The 20,246-nt window shown below is 42.1% G+C and overlaps 1 protein-coding gene across 9 annotated transcripts in view; it reads left to right on the plus strand.

Annotated features, from left to right (window-relative positions):
- The window catches only part of MYCBP2 (MYC binding protein 2), a 977,923-nt gene that overhangs the window by 942,664 nt on the left and 15,013 nt on the right, over window positions 1–20,246 (plus strand). For all 9 annotated transcript variants that reach the window (XM_033949399.1, XM_033949405.1, XM_033949401.1 and 6 more), the window contains 2 exons: window positions 7,319–7,426; window positions 18,221–18,430. In XM_033949399.1, coding sequence (XP_033805290.1) covers window positions 7,319–7,426; window positions 18,221–18,430 — 318 coding nt within the window. The remainder of the gene's footprint in view (window positions 1–7,318; window positions 7,427–18,220; window positions 18,431–20,246) is intronic.

Consider the following 20,246-nt stretch of genomic DNA (forward strand, 5'->3'; position numbering starts at 1 on the left):
GATCATAATGTTCACCATATCTATAGCATCAGGTAGAATCAGTTGTTCTGCAATGGAATGGGGTTTTTTACACTTAGCAAATCTATCTTAGCATCTGCAGGAATGTCCCTGTGGAATAAGTTATTTGTCCAAATAAGGTTATATGTTGAGCATTTGGCTTTTAAGAAATTACTTAAGACAAAATTATTTGTTGATGCTTATTTCTGACATGGCTTAATCAAACGCCAATTGGATACGATCCTGAACGAGGAGAACCTATGGGATCCGCATCAACATGGGTTTACTAAGGGTATGTCCTGCCAATCCAATCTGATCTGCTTCTTCGACTGGGTAACAAGGAAACTGGATATCGGAGAGTCCCTAGATGTCGTGTATTTTGACTTCAGCAAGGCATTTGATAGCGTCCCACACCGAAGGTTGTTGAGCAAGATGAGTTCGATGGGATTAGGGGACACATTGACTCAATGGGTTAAGGATTGGCTTAGTGGTAGGCTTCAGAGGGTGATGGTGAATGGCACCCCCTCCAAAACAGCAGAGGTGATCAGCGGTGTGCCGCAGGGCTCGGTCCTGGGACCGATCCTATTCAACATCTTCGTTAGGGATTTGGCTAAAGGGCTTCGAGGTAAAATTACATTATTCGCCGATGACGCCAAATTATGCAATAAAGTAGACGTGAGCACAACAGACAAAAGCACAGTGCTTAATAAAAGCTCAGTGCCCGACAATATGACACATGACCTACTCCTGCTGGAGCATTGGTCCAGGACCTGGCAACTAAGTTTCAATGCCAAAAAATGCAAGGTCATGCACCATGGCAGCAGAAATCCATGCAGGTCTTACACCCTTGATGGTGAGACCCTAGCAAGGACTGTAGCAGAACGGGACTTGGGGGTAATCATTAGTGAAGACATGAAGACGGCCAACCAAGTGGAGAAAGCTTCGTCCAAGGCTAGACAAATCATCGGCTGTATCCGTAGAAGTTTTGTCAGCCTTAAGCCCAAGGCCATAATGCCGTTGTACAGATCCATGGTGAGACCACATCTGGAATACTGTGTACAATTCTGGAGGCCACATTACCACAAAGATGTGCTGAGAGTTGAGTCGGTTCAGCGTATGGCCACCCGGATGGCCTCGGGACTCAGGGATCTCCCGTATGAGGAATGGCTGAATAAACTGCAGCTATACTCACTCGAGGAATGCAGAGAGAGGGGAGACATGATAGAGACATTCAAATACGTCACGGGCCGTATTGAAGTGGAGGAAGATATCTTCTTTCTCAAGGGTCCCACAGCAACAAGAAGGCATCCATTGAAACTCAGGGGTGGGAAATTTCATGGAGATACCAGAAAATATTTCTTCACCAAAAGGGTGGTTGATCACTGGAACAATCTTCTGCTACAGGTAATTGAGGCCAGCAGCATGCCAGATTTTAAGACAAAATGGGATTGGCACGTGGGTTCTCTTCATAGAGGAAGGTAGGGGTGGGTTATTAGTGTGGGCAGACTAGATGGGCCGTGGCCCTTTTCTGCCGTCAGTTTCTATGTATGTTTCTATGTTGCCTATTGCCATAGAGTTTTACTGATAGTATCGCCATGGGTGACATTTGGTGTTATAGCTATATGTATGTTGATATTGAGTTTTTGTTTATTTTATTTGTGTTTTATATCATATTTTATGTATGTTAATTTTATAAACCACTGATGGCCTCTTTTACAAAGCCACGCAGCAACAGTCCCGAAGCCCTTTAAATTTCTATGGGCTTCGGGACTGCTAGTGCGGCTTTGTAAAAGACGCCGTGAGTTTCTGGTGGTATAAAAAATTTTTAAATAAATATATGCAATCTTGTATGAGGCTAACAGAGCATTGTTTGGTATTGACAAATGCAGAGCATTGTTTGGAATTGACAAATGCCGAGAAAATGTATCTTGCTGTCCTTTAATTCTTTTAATTTTCTGGTAAAGAAGTTGCGAGTTTTAGTAATCGAGTGTGAATGATTAGTTTCTAAATGACGCTTCAGTTTTCTTAGAAGCATACAGTCTGGCACTATAATTTTCAAACATACTGCATATTGTGGTCTTTTTTTCTCCATTAACATTTGCTGATGTGAAACAAAAGTCCAAATAACTATCGTCATATTTACAATATTTTTCTCTTTTTTGCACACCCTCTACTCATTTGTCGTTCATGCTTTTCATTTTGTGCTGTCGTATGCTTATTAAAATTCAATAAAAATTTGTTCATTTTTAGAGTTCTGAAACAACAAATTTTAAAAATTATGTTGATCAGAACTTGACACTTACACAAAAAGACACTTACTAAATGATAATATACGAGTAAAATACGTTAGAATTATTATTTTACCAGTAAAGTTTGATAAATACGAGTATAACAGCTGAGTTTGCTCCAACAATCCACTGATTACTTACATTCAAATAGAGGTCAATAGCCATGCGCAAAGCCACTAGTCATGTGCACTAATCATACACGTGGAGGGGCATAATCAAAAAATATGTCTAAGTCCATTTTGGGCCTACGTCGCTAATCACCCAAAGTCAAACATGTCCAAAATCCATTCTCAAAAAATAAGTCCAAAATATATATTTTTTTTTTGAGAATCATCTACTTGTACGTCCATCTGTTTGATTGGCAAGACCGCTAAGTCATCTATCTTTATACCCCATTCTCGTCCAAAAATTTGTCCAAGTCAAAAATGCCTAGAAAAAAACCTTTTGGATGTGGGAGGGGCCAGCAAAGTGATGGACTGGCAAACCAGACATTGCAACAGAGTAGTGAGGCACCTTACAGGGCACTGCTGTGAACTTAACAAAAAGGGTGCCACATAAACATCTCACCACAACTCCCTTGCAGGTCATGGTGAGCCCCCCAAAACACCCCCAAAACATATTGTACCAACCTGTCTACAACCCCAATAGCCCTTATGGCTACAGGTGCCACCTATATGCCAGTACAATAGGGTTTTGGGGGGTTTGGTGGACTCACATTTTTCCATCATGAATGCAGTGGTTAGGGTGTATTATGGGCCTGGGTCCTCTCTATGGTTCACTAGCCCACCCTCCAGACTACTTAAGTCACCTTTGTGCAGCTCTACTATGCTTTCCTGTGCCAGGTGCTGATGTTCTAGAGGCAAGTTTGTATGTTTTTATTCCGATTTTTAAGTCAGTGTAGGGGGGGTCAGTGATCACTGGGGGAGTGTGTAGGGGTATGTGCTTTGTCTGCAGTGGTTATCTGGTCACTTTGAATATCTTCTGGCCACTTAGACCTGGTTTTAGATCGCCTAAATCACTACGCATAGGTTCGTCTAGGCAGTCTCGTTAAACTTTCAGTTATACTTACAGTTCGACTAAGTCTAGGTCAGCCCACGTCCCGCCCAAATCCTGCCCTCACCACTCCTCCTAAAACACCTCTTTCAACTCTGGGTGTACAGTGGCACTGAAAAAGCCTAAGCTGGTTTTAGATACGTCTAAAACCATATCGATTATCGGCACTTGAACGACCTGTCTTTAAGGTCATCTAAGTGCCGATTTGGGCGGGATTTTAGACGTATTTCTGTTTCGATTATGAGTCCCATAGTGTCTCCCCCACGGTAATTACATTCACACGATAACAGAAAGCAAACTGTTTTACCGGCAATAAATATCGAAACAGTAACTAACGAATAACCTGAAGATTCGGTTGTAGTATTTTTATTTCTATTTACTTTTTAATTTCTTAAGGTTGTAAAAGATGTCTAATATAAGAATAATCTGTGGCTTCCCTGTATGTCAGTCATAGAAACAGAACATGACGGCAGAAAAGGGCCACGGCCCATCTAGTCTGCCCACACTAATGGCTCACCCCCTAACTACCTCCATGAAGAGATCCCACATGCCAATCCCTTCTTTTCTTAAAATCTGGCATGCTGCTGGCCTCAATTACCTGTTGTGGAAGATTATTCCAGCGATCAACCACTCTTTTGGTGAAGAAATATTTTCTGGTGTCGCCATGAAATTTCCCACCCCTGATTTTCAACGGATGCCCTCTTGTTGCCGTGGGTCCTTTAAGGAAAAAGAGATCCTCTTCCACCTCGATACAGCCTGTGACATATTTGAACGTCTCAATCATGTCTCCCCTCTCTCTGCGTTCCTCGAGTGAGTACAGCTGCAACTTACCCAGTCGTTCCTCATACAGGAGATCCTTGAGACCTGAGACCATCCTGGTGGCCATTCGCTGAACCGACTCAACTCTCCGCACATCTTTTTGATAATGCGGCCTCCAGAATTGTACACAGTATTCCAGATGGGGTCTGCCCAGAGAGCCGCGGCTCACACTTTGGGAAGCGCTGGTCTATCCCATGCATTTCCTCCACCTCCTCTAGAGAGAAGGCATTCCAGGCACCCACCACTATGAAAAAGTATTTCCTGACATTACTCCTAAATCTTACTACCTCGCAACCTCATATTATGTCCTCTAGTTTTAGCGCTTCTCCATTTCTGGAAAAGATTTGTTTGTTTGTATTTAAATGTCTGTATCATATCTCCTCTATAACTTCTTTCCTCTAAGGTATATATATTCAAGTATTCAAGCCTCTTCTCATATGTCTCTCAACTCCAGATATCATTTTCATTGCCTTCTTCTGGACTGCTTCAAGTCTTCTCACATCCTTAGCAAGATATGGCCTCAAGAACTGAATACAATATTCCAAGTGAGGCCTCATCAGTGACTTATACAAGGACACTAGTATCTCCCTTTTTCTGCTGATAATTCCTCTCTCTATGCAGCCCAGCATCCTTCTGGCGACGGCCACTGCTTTGTCACATTGTTTCATAGCCATGAGGTCCACTAAGGTCTCTCTCCCAGTCTGTGCATATCAGCTTTTCACTCCCTAGAATATACAGTTCCTTTGAATTTTTACTACACAAGTGCATCATTTTGCACTTCTTTGCATTAAATTTTGACTACCAAACATTATACCATTCTTCTAACATTTTCAGATCTCGTCTCATGTTTTCTATTCCCTCGGAGGTGTCCACTTTATTGCAGATCTTCTTGTCATCTGCAGAGAGACACACTTTTCCTTTTAATGCTTCAGAAATATTACATTACATTAGTGACCTTTATTCCACCTTTACCTTGCGGTTCAAGGCAGATTACATAAGAGGTTATCTGGACATTTCCAGAAGTGTTACAGAGTAGAGCGGGTTGCTTCAGGGGATTGAAATGCTTCCTGCGGTGATAGTTTGTCTTGATGGATTTCTTGAATAGCAGGGTTTTTATTTCTTTTCTGAAAGTTTTGTAGTCTGGCGTCATGATCAGTAAATTGGAGAGTTGGTGGTCTAGTTTCGCTTCACTCACAAATATATTGAACAGAACGGGCCCCAGTACCGATTTCTGAGGCACACCACTACTCACCTTTCTTTCCTTCAAGCAGGTTCCATTCACTACCACTCTCTGTCATCTGTCAGTCAACCAAGTTCTAATCCAAGTCATCACCTTGGGTCCTAACTTCAGCCCGCTAAGTTTGTTGATGAGCCTTCTATGAGGAGCCATGTCAAAGGCATGGTGAAATTTAGTGCCTTTATCTAATTCTCTGGTCACCCAATCAAGGAAATCAGATTCGTTTGTCACAATTTTCCCTTGGTGAAACCACATTGTCTTAGATCTTAACCCATTTGATTCCAGGTAGTTTACTATTCTTTCTTTCAGCAGAGTTACCATTATTTTTCCAACCACCTAAATGAGATTTACCGGCCTGCAGTTTCTTACTTCTTCTGTTACCACTTTTGTGAAGGACCACATTCATTCTTCTCCAGTCCCATGGAAATTCTGTCATCTCCAAGGATTTATTAAACAAATATGTAAGAAGTCCCACAAGAACTTCTCCAAGTTCCCTCAATACCCTAGGATAGATCTTATCCGGTCCCATGGCTTGGTCCACTGTTAATTTTCCTAGTAATTCATAAATACTTCCTTCCATGAACAGTGTGATTATCTACTCCATTCCCATATATACCTTTGTCGGCCAACCAAATCCTTCTCCAGACTTTTCTTCTGAGAACCCAGAACAGAATTATTTGTTTAGCATATCCGCTTTTTCCTCATCACTTTCCACATAGTAGTTCTCAGCATCCCTCCATTATATCTGAAAAAAGTCTTGTCTCCTCTTTTTACATAATCTAGCCATTTTTTCTTCTGCCTGTGCTTTCACCAATTGTATTTCTCTCTTCACTTCTTTGAGTTTTATTCAGTATTTTTTTTTCTGTGTTTCTCTTCTCGAGTTCCTTTGTATTTCTTGAATGTCTCTTTTGCCTTTATTTTTTCAGCCACTTGTTTAGAGAACATTAACAGTTTCCTTTTCTTCTTATTTTTATTAACTTTCCATACATAGCGTTTAACTGCCATTTTTATAGCTCCTTTCAGCTTGGACCACAGTCTTTCCACTTTTCTTACATCCTCCTAGTCCATCAGTTCTTTTTTTAGGAATGCTCTGATTTTACTGAACCAAGCATTCCTGAAATTCAGGACTTTGAATTTAGGGTGCCAATGGTTCACTTTAGCTCTTACATCAAACCATACCATATGATGATTACTGCTACCAAGGTGGGCACCCACCTGGATATTAGATATATATTCTCCTTTTGTGAGCACCAAGTCCAGTAGGTTCCATCACCATTTGTCTGAGCAGAGCGCTTTGAAGAACATCCACAATCTCTTTGCTTCTTTCCAATTCTGCAATTGGAACGTTCCATCTGCATCAGGAATGTTGAAATCTCCTAGTATCAGCACCTCCCCTTTCAGACTCAGTTTTTAGATATCTGCAACCAGCTGTTTGTCCAGTTTCTCTGTGTCAAAGGCCTATAGATTATCCCTGTATGTATAGAGGTTCCATCTCTCGTCATGATGATCCATAACGATTCCTCCATTCCACAGAACCCTTGTATTTCAGCTGCTTTAATATTGGTTTTCACATAGTGTGCCACTCCTCCATCCTTTCAGTCATCTTTTCTAAAAAGGTTATAGCCCTATATGATTGCATCCCACTCATGGGAAACATTGAATCATGTCTCTTGTGATTGCAACTTGATAGATTTTGGACAATCTTTTTGCTAACCAGTGGTAGATGTGATGCACATACTGCTTATTGAAGCTAAAAACATTTTGAAAAATAATGGTTATTTTTCACACTGAGTAATCAATCCACAGGCTTTCATATGCCTCGTAACACTTTACCTTTGAGAAGCCATAGAAACTCAGAAGCCTTAATATGTTATTAAATAAATGTAAACCTTCTACAGTTATTAACTATATTATTTCTTTACAGCTGGATTGTAGCCACGTGTTTCACCTTCAGTGCTGCCGACGAGTTTTAGAGAATAGGTGGCTTGGTCCAAGGATAACTTTTGGATTCATGTCCTGTCCAATCTGCAAGGTAAAAATGGTTTTAGAAGGAAACAGCACCTGCAGTGTTCTGTGGTTCCTTTCATGGGCTAGTAGCAAATTATTTTTTGTTTTTTGTTTGCATTTTCAATAATAATAATGCAAGGTGAACACTTGAAATAAATAACAGAATTGCTAAAAAAAAATAAGATTCAAAAAATTATATGTTAATCTCTATTGTTAAAGCCCATGAATATAAGGGAAGCAGAGAGAATTAAGAGAAAATACAAGAAATATTTTTATCATAAAGAAAAATGAAAATGGCATATAATTAATGCAGACCTTGATTATCAATCTAGGTAAGAATTAGTAGGAACCATGTCAGACAGTTTTTGAGGATTTTTCATTCAAAACCCTTGATAATTGAAATGACTCAAAAAGACGTGCTTAACTCTTGTCATATCAAATTGTATGTACAGTACATTCACAAGGAAATTTAAAAAAAATGAGCACCTATTTGTAGAGCTCTTGGTCTCAATAGTAAAAATTGGTTCCTTCTTTTCTGAGTCACTAGCTACTTCTGAAAATAAATCAATTTGGTGTTGAAGAAATTGCTGCTTTTGATATCTAAATTATAATTTTAAGATTATATCTGTCTCAGTTGAAATTGTAATAATCAAAGTCACAAGAGAAGAGTGTTCTCTGAAGTAGCAAATATTTTTACATCATTTGTAGATGTCAAAATAAGATTTTTATGTTTCATGACTTTCAACTCGTGTAATTTATGATCTGTATCTAAAAGATGAGTCATGAAAGGAGACTTAAATATAAATGTGGCTTCAGCAAGTCTCACTGGAGATTTTTACTGCCATTGACAAGGTGGTGGAAGAAGACTAGATAGCTTAAGGGAACTGATAAGAGTTACAGAAAGTTCCACTTGTAATTCACTGGCTCAGATACATCTCAAGTCAATAGAGACTTCAAAGAGTAACCTTTGTGAAATAAACTAGTGGCCTCAGTTCAGGTCTCAGCAGACTGGTGTCCACATTTCTACAACTATTATAATTTGTTACTAATTAGTTCTATTATGCTGACAGTCTAACACAGTGGTCTCAAACTCATGGCCCGGGAGCCACATGTGGCCCGCCAGGTACTATTTTTCGGCCCGCTCTTTGCAGCATCCTCTGGCTTCCCCCCTGGCTTTCTGCTCTTACCTTCAGCTAATTACTGCAGCCTGAAGAGAGGATTGCCGGTGCTGTAGTGATCCTTGCAGGCTGCAGTCATTCTCAGCAGCACGTTCCCTCTGCTGCGATCCTGCCCCTGAAGTCAGAGGAGGGATGGGACCGCGGCAGAGTGAACATGCTGCGGAGGCTGATGGCAGCCTGCAAGGAACACTACAGCACTAGCGATCCTCTCTGCAGGCTGCGGTAATTAGCTGAAGCTAAGCCTGGGAGGCCAGAGGGGAAGCTGGAGGACACTGCAAAGAAGGGGGAAACATGCAGGCCTTCGGTGGGGGTGGGTGGGAAGATTTATAAAGTATAAAGAGTTTTACCTCATACAAAATTGTCATTTCTTTAAAAAGACATTAACTATTTTTTCTGCGGCCCTCCAAGTACCTACAAATCCAAAATGTGGCCCTGCAAAAGATTTGAGTTTGAGACCACTGGTCTAACAGATATGTCAGGCTGAATTAACTGTATCCATGACATCCTGTTTGTCTGTCTTGCCTGTTTAGATTGTAAGCTGTTTCAAGCAGGGACAGTTTTTTTACTCTTTGTGACTCTGTGCAGCGCTTCGTGCATCTGGTAGCGCTATAGAAATAATTAATTTTATAGAAATAATATTAATACTAATACTTAATAATATGGGCCTTTATAATTAACTGTATATTAATGCAAAATGTTATACTACTTTTATGTATTTGAATTGCTCCTTGTATTTTTTAAAATACTGAATAAAATTTATTGAACTAAAAAAGAAAACCCGTGCAGGAGAAACTGACAGCCAAGTGCGTGCCCAAGTCGCAGCTGTGTGCTACTGTACGAGAACTGCCCCAGAGGCATGGCATCTTGAAAGGAAGCAACAATTTTGAAGGCTCATTTCAGTTGTGCAAGCTGTGCAGGTGAAATTAAAGTTCTGCACACACACACTTGCACACAAATTAATGTCAGCCTTGGAAAAAAAATTATCTGTTTTTGATTTACCACTTTTGTGTTTTACAGGTTAGGTGTGTGTGTTATTAGCAGCCAGTGCTTATACAAGGCATTCCGATATTTAAAAAAATAAAAAAAGGTATACATAGAAAAAAAAAAAAAAAAAAAGAAATAATTAATACTAGTAGTAGTAGCTAACCTCTCATCCTTAGAGCTAATGCTTGCACATAAAGCTTTAAGATACAGTGGCAGGGAAGAACTGGGGGAACTTGCACCCTGTAAGTGGATTATCAGCAAGGGGGAACATGGATATACGTTCGGTTAGCACTCTGGAATATGATTAGGATCTACCTATGTTCCTCCAAATAGATCCAAGCCCTAGACCCCTGGACATTAGAGTACCTGACAAACAGTGAACCAGGCTAGAAAATTAAGATATTTTATTCCTACAAGTGACAGCTACAGTGGTCTGATAGTACAATGTAGATGTGAGACTTAGGCACTAGACAAGCTAGAATACTTAGAAAATACACAATGACCCACTATTGCATAAATCACTAAGGGAGTAAACACATGGCTCCCTGTAGGCTGTGAAAACCTGCCTCCTGTCCTATCATCCTAGAACACACAAAAGTTGATATGACCTGTTAGTGCATGAGAGGTTTCCCTCAGGCGTTGTTTGGCTTCTGGAGCAAAGCCTGGCACAATCAGTGTTGGAGAGATGTATCAAGTAGCAAGAGGGTTGGAACAATGCCCAACTCCTGGAATGATGCCTAGCACATTCAGTGTAGGAGAGGTTTCTCTCAGGCGCCCAGAGCTCCTGGGCTCCCCTCTGATTCACGCCTCTGGCATCAGACTCGAGGAACAGACAAGTTCTGACTCAAGTCATAGGCCTCAGTAACAAATCTCTGTGCCATAGAATAGCACAACCATAGAGCAGGCTAGCCATAGAGTAGTGCAGACAAGCCTCTTGGGACCTCCAGGAATGTACCTTTGTACCCTTTGGTCTCAAGGTTTATCTTAGAAGATGAAGTATTATATCCTTCCTGTTCAGACCTCTTGACCTGCGCATCTCTCGAAATATCTCCTTAACGTCACCTGAGGGGGAATTCCAGCAACCTCAGCTCCTTGCTGATAGCAACGGAGAGTTCAGGCACCACCGTGGCTGGGGGTCATCTTGCTTTCTCAATGCAGGCTCTAGCAAGATGGTTATGATGCAATTTCAAGTCCAAGTTGCATTAGCTCAGTGAGCCACATATTAGACCGATTAAGGAGCAGATGTAGGCCAAAGGTCCTCCCTGCTTGCAGAAGATGTATTCAGCTCTGTGTAAAATCTATGTGCAGGAGTTTACCCCTACATTCCCTCTTCTTTCAAATTGATTGACAGAAAAATGCCACTATCTAGAGATAATGGTTCTTCTAGTACAATAGGTGATGATAACATAAGAACATAAAGAGTTGCCGCTGCTGGGTCAGACCAGTGGTCCATCATGCCCAGCAGTCCGCTCACACGGTGGCCCTCTGGTCAAAGACCAGTGCCCTAACTGAGACTAGCCCTACCAGCGTACGCCCATATTTAGTAGGAACTTGTCTAACTTTGCCTTGAATCCCTGGAGGGTGTTTTCCTTTATGACAGACTCTGGAAGAGCGTTCCAGTCTTCTACCATTCTCTGGGTGAAGAACTTTCTTACATTTGTACGGAATCTATCCTCTTTCAACTTTAGAGAGTGCCCTCTTGTTCTCTTAACCTTGGAGAGGGTGAACAACCTGTCCTTATCTACTAAGTCTATCCCCTTTAGTACCTTGAATGTTTCGATCATGTCCCCTCTCAGTCTCCTCTGTTTGAGGGAGAAGAGGCCCAGTTTCTCTAATCTTTCGCTATACGGCAGCTCTTCCAACCCCTTAACCGGCTTCATCGACTTGTCAATCAGAACTCCCAAGTCTCTTTCCTGAGAGGTTTTTCCAAGTACCGCCCCAGACATCCTGTATTCGTGCATGAGATTTTTGTTACCGACATGCATCATTTTACACTTGTCCACGTTGAACCTCATCTGCCATGTCGATGCCCTTTCCTCAAGCCTGATTATGTTGCGTTGCAGATCTTCGCAATCCCCCTGCTTCTTCACTACTCTGAATAACTTCGTATTGTCCGCATATTTAATCACCTCGCTCGTCGTACCTATGTCCAGATCGTTTATAAAGATGTTGAAGAGCACAGGTCCAAGCACCGAGCCTTGCGGCACCCCACAGGTGACGCTCTTCCAGTCCAAATATTGTCCATTTACCCCCCACTCTCTGTTTCCTATGCTCCAGCCAGTTTTTAATCCACGTGAGTATTTCACCCTCGATTCCATGGCTCGCAGTTTTCTGAAGAACTCGTTCATGCAGAACCTTGTCAAACACCTTCTGAAAGTCCAGATATACAATGTCAACCGGATCGCCTTTGTCTATCTGCCTGTTTACTCCCTCAAAGAAGTGCAGCAAGTTCGTCAAACAAGATCTTCCTTTGCTGAAACCGTGCTGGCTGGTCCTCATCAGATCGTGTCCGTCAAGGTGTTCAATGATGCGATCCTTTATTAGCACCTCTACCATCTTTCCTGGTACCGAGATCAGACTCACTGGTCTGTAGTTTCACGGGTCTCCCCTCGAACCTTTTTTGAAGATCAGCGTAACATGCGCCACTTTCCAGTGGTCTCAAAGTCGCAGCCCACCAGGTACTATTTTGAGGCCCTCGGTATGTTTATCAAAATCATAAAAGTAAAATAAAACAGTTTCTTGATCATATGTCTCTTTAGATATAAAATACAATATTATTATTAAGACTTAGCCAAAAGGAAAGATTTATATACTGTAAAGAGTTTTACCTAATGCAAAATTGTAATCTAATATAATAAAACCCTAAGCGCGCATGCGCACTCTTACCTGCGTGTTCCGTTTTCCATGAGCTGTAGGGCCCCGCCGGCAAGAATGCGCATGTGCGCTTCTACTCCCTCCCTCCCTCACTGTAAGTTCACCACCGTCGTCGCCCCCTTCCCCCCGTGCACCCTTTCCCGGCGCACACAAACCCCCATTGACCCTCCCACCATGAGACGCACAAACCTCCCGGCTCCAGCAGCAGCCCCATCACACTAAAGATGCTGCTCTGATTTCCTTTGCCGGCGTCTCTGATGACATCATCAGAGACGCGGCAGAGGAAATCAGAGCATGGGAAGGCCGCGAAGCAGCGTCTTTATTGTGATGTGGCTGCTGCTGGAGCCAGTAGGTTTGACGGTCGTCTCGCGGTGGGAGGGTCAGTGGGTCGGCTGCATGGTGGCGATAGTGGCGGGGGTGGGAGAGGGTTCTACTACACAGGGGGATGGCTGGCAGGCAGATTGGCTTCGGAGGGTACGGGAGAGACAAAGTATGGAAGGCAGTGAGGGGGAGCAGGGAAGAGGTGCTGCTGGACCGGGGGAGCAGGGAAGAGGTGCTGCTGGCAGGGGGGGAGGAGAGAGTTCTACTGCACAGGGGGATGGCAGGCAAGCTGGCTTCGGAGGGTGGGGATGGGACAAAGTCTGGAAGGCAGTGAGGGGGAGCAGGGAAGAGGTGATGCTGGACCAGGGGAGTAGGGAAGAGGTGCTGCTGGACCGGGGGAGCAAGGAAGAGGGACAGGGGAGCAGGGACGAGGTGCTGCTGGACAGGGGGAGCAGGGAAGAGGGGCAGGGGGAGTACAGAAGAGGTGCTGCTGGACAGAGGGAGCAGGGAAGAGGAACCATGGGTGCAGGGAAGAGGTGCTACTAGACCGGGGGAGCAGGAAAGAGGGACAGGGGGAGCACAGAAGAAGTGCTGCTGCACAGAGAAGTGGATTGGGGGAGGGAAATGCTGCTGCACAGGAAAATGGAGGGGAGGGTATGTTTCTGCTGCTACTGCACAGGGAAGTGGAGTGGGGAGGGAAATGCTGCTGGTGAGAAAAGGGGGCTGGGGCTGAAAGGGAAAAGATGGGAGAAGGGGGCTGAGGGGAAGAAATGGGTTTGGAGCTGGGGCTGAAAATAGGGGACCCATGTGAGGGAAGGAGGCTTTACTAGCACCTGTTAATGTAACAGGCTTAAACACTAGTTTCTTTAATAATACATTAACTATTTTTTCTGAGATCCTCCAAGTACCTATAAATTCAAAATGTGGCCCTGCAAAGTGTATGAGTTTGAGACTATTGTTCTAGACAGCTGCCCTTGTATCACTCTGTGTACGGCCGCACTTTTAATACTGTGTGCAGTTCTAGTCACCATATCTCAGAAAAGATAGCAGAATTAGAAAAGATGCAGAAGAAGAAGAAGAGATTGCTGTACTCAGCAAGATTTATTTATTTATTTTAAAAATTTCTATACCGTTTAAAACTAAACGGTTTACATAATTTACATACATAATTTTGTAAAAACATGATAAAACTGACATAAACAATCATCAGAAATCTTCTCATGCTCAGAATTATGAAGTGCAATTATTAGTTATTGGTGAGGAGTTCCATCCCTGTGCCATTGGATGAGGATACCTGCTTCTGCACCTGACCCAGTCTTGCTTACTGATAAGCTTGTCCGAGTTTTTCTGAGTCAAAACACATACCATGCCATTCATGGGAAAAAAAGGCTAAAGTGGGCCTAGTGGCTAGGCTTTTCCGAGCTTCATAGGAAGTATTCCACATTAACATCAGAAATCACCACTTGTGTGACTAATTAATCCTGCTTATACCTGCTAAAAAGTAGTTCTGTAAATTTAACATATTTTAAGTCAGATTTTAATGCTGTTACCTGTGAAAGTATAAAGTAGGCTCGAAGATCATCTAGAAGGGCAACGAAAATGATAAAGGGATAGAACGACTTCCCTATGAGGACCAGCTAGGGCTCTTCAGCTTGGAGAAGAAACATCTCAGTGGTGATATGATAGAGGTCTATAAAATATTGAGTGGAGTGGAAAGGGTAGCTGTGAATTGCTTGTTCACTCTTTCCAAAAATACTAGGGCTAGGGGGCATGTGATGAAGCTACTAAGTAGTAGATTTAAAACAAGCTAGAGAAAATATTTCTTCACACAACATGTAATTAAACTCTAGAATTTGTTGCCAGAGAATGTGGTGAAATCAGCTTAGCGGGATTTAAAACAGGTTTGGATAAATTCCTAAAAGGGAAATCCATAGGCCATTATTGAGATGGCTTGGTGAAATCCAGTGCTTATTCTTAGGATTATCAGTATAAAATTGGTTTTGTTACTTGGGATTTAGCTAGGTACTTGGGACCTAGGTTGGCCACTGTTGGAAACAGGATACTGAATCTTTGGTCTATCTCAGTGTGGCAATTCTTATATTCTTAAATAGAAGCAAAAATCATCATGCTCAAACTCAAGGCAGTTTATTTTTCATACAGGTTAAAGCACCAGTTTTCCTGGTCCATAATTGAACTACTAACTTATCTAAGTTTGAAACTTATGTTAAATAAAGTAATCCCTTAGAAAAACAAATACTCTATTAATAAGTACATTTGACTATTCTATTAATCCAAGGGCCTGTCTAAACAAAAAAGAAAACACTTTTACTTCTAAGTAAACAAATTTCTGTTATGGATCTCAGATTTACTGGAAAGAATAAAGGGAGCAGCTACTGAAAATGTACATGAATGTATAATGATATTGGGGACTGACTACTTTGAAGGCAACTAAAGAACCCTGGTGAGCAGAGCAAATGGAGTGCATAACTTAGTGAATATGTGATAGTGACTAAAGACGCTCTGATTTGTGCCAGTTTGAATTTAATTTGATATAGGCAGCCAGTGAAATTCAGCAAGACTTGGAGTTAGATACATATGCCACTGCTGGCCAGTTAGTATCTGGGCCACAGTATTTATATAGATTTGCAGTGCTTTAGCCATAAAGACCAAAAATGGTAGTATTGCAATAATAGTAAAGCCAGAAATATTGCCTGGAAATCACTAGGGAGCGGTGTTTCTTTCAACAGAGTTTTGGTCTCAAATCCACTTAACTCTAAAGCTTATATTTTAGCAAGTGGAATATTTCAAATTTAGAACAAAAAACAGAAACTGCAGTGGTGATGTACAGGATGCCAAGACTTTTAATAAGCAAATATAAAAAACATAAAACAGTTTGTTTCCAAAAGGACTGATAAGACCGGACCCAACACTGTCCGTGTTTCGGAGAAACGCTCCTTCCTCAGGGGTCCTAATGAAAGGTCACTTGGACACACAAAGTCAGAGGCGTGAAGAAAGTACAAGAGTACTAGAGTGTCAGAAACAGGAAATACACAGACTTTTATGCCTTTTTCACTAACTAATATATGCAAAAACTACAATTTTCATTTGTTACTTCTATAACTTTTCTACAATTATTATTGGTCCTAAGCCAGCACTTATGATAGGTTCAGGAATGCAACTTATAGTCCTATAGGAAACTAGCTCATTTCTCTGCTTATCTAAATCTTACAGGTCTAAATGTTACATGTACAGAAGGGCAGGGTACATCATGGCTCAAACTCTTATCTATTTAGCTTACAATGTGGTAAGGCAGGGACATACATTTCAGGCAGTTGAGGTCAATAGATTGTACACTGTTTTCAGCTATGTAGGCCAGAGCAATATTTTAAACAACAGTTAACCAGTTCATGACCCTACACTAACACATATCAGAACAAAGTAACCTGATGGATAACAACTGAATAAAGGCTGGAAATAGCAGTGAATAACCGTGGTGCTCTTGCACGATGCGAGGACTATTCAAAAATTATCATACCTTAATTTTTCTTGCGTAAACAAATAAAGCTAAGAAGGTGTGGTTTGGTACACATATGTAGGCGACCCTAATGCGCATGCTTGAATTTTTTCCAGTCTACAGAAGCTGTCAGTCACCAGCAGACCGCCGATGAGTGAGGAAGTGTAAGTGAGCGCCGTCAGATTTTCATTTTTGACAAAATGAGAGAAAAAGTTGAACAATGCTACCGCATTAAATTTTGTGTAAAGCTTGGCGATTCCCAAGTGGAAATGATCCGCAAGATTCAACAGGCCTTCGGGGACGAAGCAATGGGCACCACACAGATAAAAGAGTGGTACAACCGCTTCAGAGATGGGCACACATCAGTGGAGAGTGAAGTACGTTCTGGTAGGCCCTCAACATCCAGAAATGAGATCATCATTGACCATGTGAGGACCCTGGTGATGCAGGATCGTCGAATCACAATCAGAGAACTTGCAGACAAGGCGAGCATCAGCGTTGAATCCATTCATTCCATTTTGACTGAGGATTTGGGCTTCAAGAGAATTTCAGTGAAGTTCGTGCAAAAGCTGCTAACGATCGTGCAGAAGCAACTCCGTTTGGAGATCGCACAGGACACGTTGGAGACTGTGAACAGTGATACCAACTTCCTCAACCAGTGATCACTGGCAATGAGTCCTGGGTTTATGGGTACGACCTAGAAACCAAGTTGATGTCATTACAATGGAAGCATTCAATATCCCAGAGGCCAAAAAAAAAGCAAGGTAGGTCCACAACAATTTCAAAGTCATGCTGACCGTCTTCATTGACTCCAGTGGTGTGTTTCATCATGAGTATGCACCACACGGCACAACCACCACCAAGGGGTACTACCAAGAGGTTCTGCATCACCTTCGTAATGCTTTGAGACGCAAACGGCCAGACCTGTGGGCAGCGGGCAATTGGCAGCTCCATCACGATAACGCACCTGCCCATTCTTCACATCTGATACGGAGTTTCCTGGCCAAACACAACACGCCTGTGATTCGTCAGGCTCCCTACTCTCCTGACATGGCTCCGTGTGACTTCTGGCTTTTCCCTAAACTGAAAATGCCCCTGAAAGGGACCAGATTTCAGTCAAGAGAAGACATCATGCAGAATGCGACAGACCAGTTGCAAGTAATCTCAAAAGAGGCATTCCAGCACTGCTTCCGACAGTGGCAGAACCGTTGGAAGAAGTGTGTGGCAGCCCAAGGGGACTACTTTGAAGGAGATTAGTATAAGATTGTTGTATCTGAAAACACGTATTTTTTTATAAATAAAGCTCTGATACTTTTTGAACAGCCCTCATATACACACCTTCAACAGAAACTGATCAATCAATTATAAATGTGAAAAGTTGATGTTTAGAGTTACAAGAACCACAGAGAAGGTGGCAGTGCACTATGGGTGTATACAAATACACACAGATTGGTTTATCTACTTTTAGATGCCTGAATCAAAATTTATTTGCTACGTATATGTGTGTGTGTTTAAAACAAAAAAAGTCTAAGTCCAAGATGGTGTTCAGAAAGTCACACCATCTTGGATGTTGTCTTGTGCAAGTAGCCAGTAGACATAATAGCAAGCTTACTCTAATGCTTGAGGATACAGCAAAGTTATTCTCCAAGAAAGCTCTCAAATAGAAAAAATGAGAGACTGGAGTAAAACATCTGATTGCATGTTATTGCTTTTCTTGGAAGAGAGAGATATTTATTGAAATTTACCTGCCTTTATAAAGAGATTCACCCAAGGATATGTGCATTAAGAAACAGTTTTCAGTTATGAACTTGACTTGCACTGTTGTAGATAAGATGCTGGACTCAGTGGACCTTGGACTGACTCATTATGGCTTATCATATATGTTTTTATGCATATTTTACTATAGGTAGTATGAACAGATAAAAGTATTACATCCTTATTATTTCAGAACAAAATAAATCATGCAGTATTAAAGGACTTGCTTGATCCAATCAAAGAACTCTATGAAGATGTGAAGAGGAAAGCCTTAATGAGATTGGAATATGAAGGATTACACAAGAGTGAGGCCATCACCACACCAGGAGTGCGATTCTACAATGACGCAACTAGCTATGCTATGAACAGATATGCTTACTATGTCTGTTATAAGTGCAAGAAGGTATGGTGGTTGATTCTTTGTTTGTCTGTTGTTCTTGTCCAAGGCAGTAAGATTCTGTTTAGTTTTCAGTTCTATCATAAAGCTGGTTTACTTTGATCAAAGAGAGCTACATGGAGTTAAATTCACAAACAAATACCATAGCTAGAAGCCTACAAACATTTTTAACACTAATTTGAGATAAAGACATAGGAAATAGTTGTCTTTTCTTTGCTGTTGATGTGCTTTTATTTCTAAAAAAAAATAAAGATAATGAGATTTCTAGTGCAATAGATATGTCATTCTGGACGGACGGGTAATATCCCCATGCTCGCAAGCCATGCAGAAGGAATCCCTCCTCCTTCACTAGAAGGTTCTGCTGCCTCCTTCATTTTTTTCTTCTGAATGAAAGCTGAAAAGAGTCTTTCTGATCTAGTATGTATATTTCTTTATTTTTTTTATCTTTTTGGAAATTTCTTGATGGCTTTCGTAGCTCAAAGACCCCCCTCTTCGAGAGATCAGCTGTGCTTGCATGGAGGAGAAGCAGACTGAGGTCTGCAGCTGACAGCCAATCCTTCTGTGGTACCTATTGGCCAGCCTACCGAAGCCTTTTTGGAGCTCGGGGTCCAGTCCCCTTGTAGCATTGCTCACCTGGGTTGCAGGAGCTTGAGCACAGGCTGTCAGGAGGCTCAGTGGGATCCCGCAAGGTGCTGGCTGCGTTTCACCTCCCCTTGCGAGTCCACAGGGGTTTGAGGCTCAGTCAGACACCAATCCCACTGGCATCCCTAAGAGGAGTGGTATGTTTGAGGCACCGATTTCTTCTCCCAGATCTAACTACCTTTGGAACTGAGGCAGGCTGCAGCACATTTCCAATTTACTATTTTCATATCCTATTTTTTAGACAGATATCTATTCTGTTGATTAGTAGTTTGTCTTAAAACTCAAGGGGGTGTATTAGAGGCATGGTGTGAGCAGGATTAGGGCGGGCTTATTACTCAGCCATTTTTCTGCCATAATCAAACATTTAAAAATATGCCCAGGGCACAATTTGGACATTTGTGGGCTAGACCTGTTTTAATAACAAATAAGTGCCTAAAAGGTGCCCTAACTATCCAGATGACCACTGGATGGATATAAACATGAATCCCTCTCACATCCCCTCACACCCCTCAAAGATATGAATGAAACAGTACATACCTACCTATATGATAGCTTAAGATGTTATGGCCGGTTCTCCTAGAGTAGCAGGCAGGTTTCTGGGTTCATGTCGCTACATTTGCATGTACAGTATATGTCTCCAAGTTTGTCAGTGGACTCTGACATACCAGTGGACCCAAGCCACTGAATAGCTGTCTGCAATAATACAAGTGGCTTTAGATCTCCATCATTCCTTATAGTAGTGGATGCTTCTGTCCAGCCTCTCCAGAGGCCTTCCCTTCCATCCTCAAGCATACCAGAAGCTACTCACCAGAGACGCTTCCAAGATAGGCTGGGGAGCCCACTTTGACATTCTGCACACTCAAGGTGTTTAGACTTCTCACGAGACTATGTATACCCTAGAACAACGGTCTCAACTTGCAGCCCCCCAGGTGCTATTTTGTGGCCCGTTGTCTTGTACCCGATCTCACACTCTGGGCAGGAAGAGAGGTACTGGCGTCAGCTGACTTGCAACTTTCTGCTGCCATCGTGTATGCTGGGACTCCTGCCTTAGTTTATCTGCCGAATAAGCGAAGGCAGGAGTTCTGGCATATGCGATGTCTGCAGGAAGTTGCAAGCCAGCTGATGCTGGAGCCTCTCTTCCTGCCCAGTTTGTGAGATCGCATATAAGAACACAGCTGCA

This window comes from Geotrypetes seraphini, chromosome 6, assembly GCF_902459505.1.
Source record: "Geotrypetes seraphini chromosome 6, aGeoSer1.1, whole genome shotgun sequence".
NCBI classification, from domain to species: domain Eukaryota; kingdom Metazoa; phylum Chordata; class Amphibia; order Gymnophiona; family Dermophiidae; genus Geotrypetes; species Geotrypetes seraphini.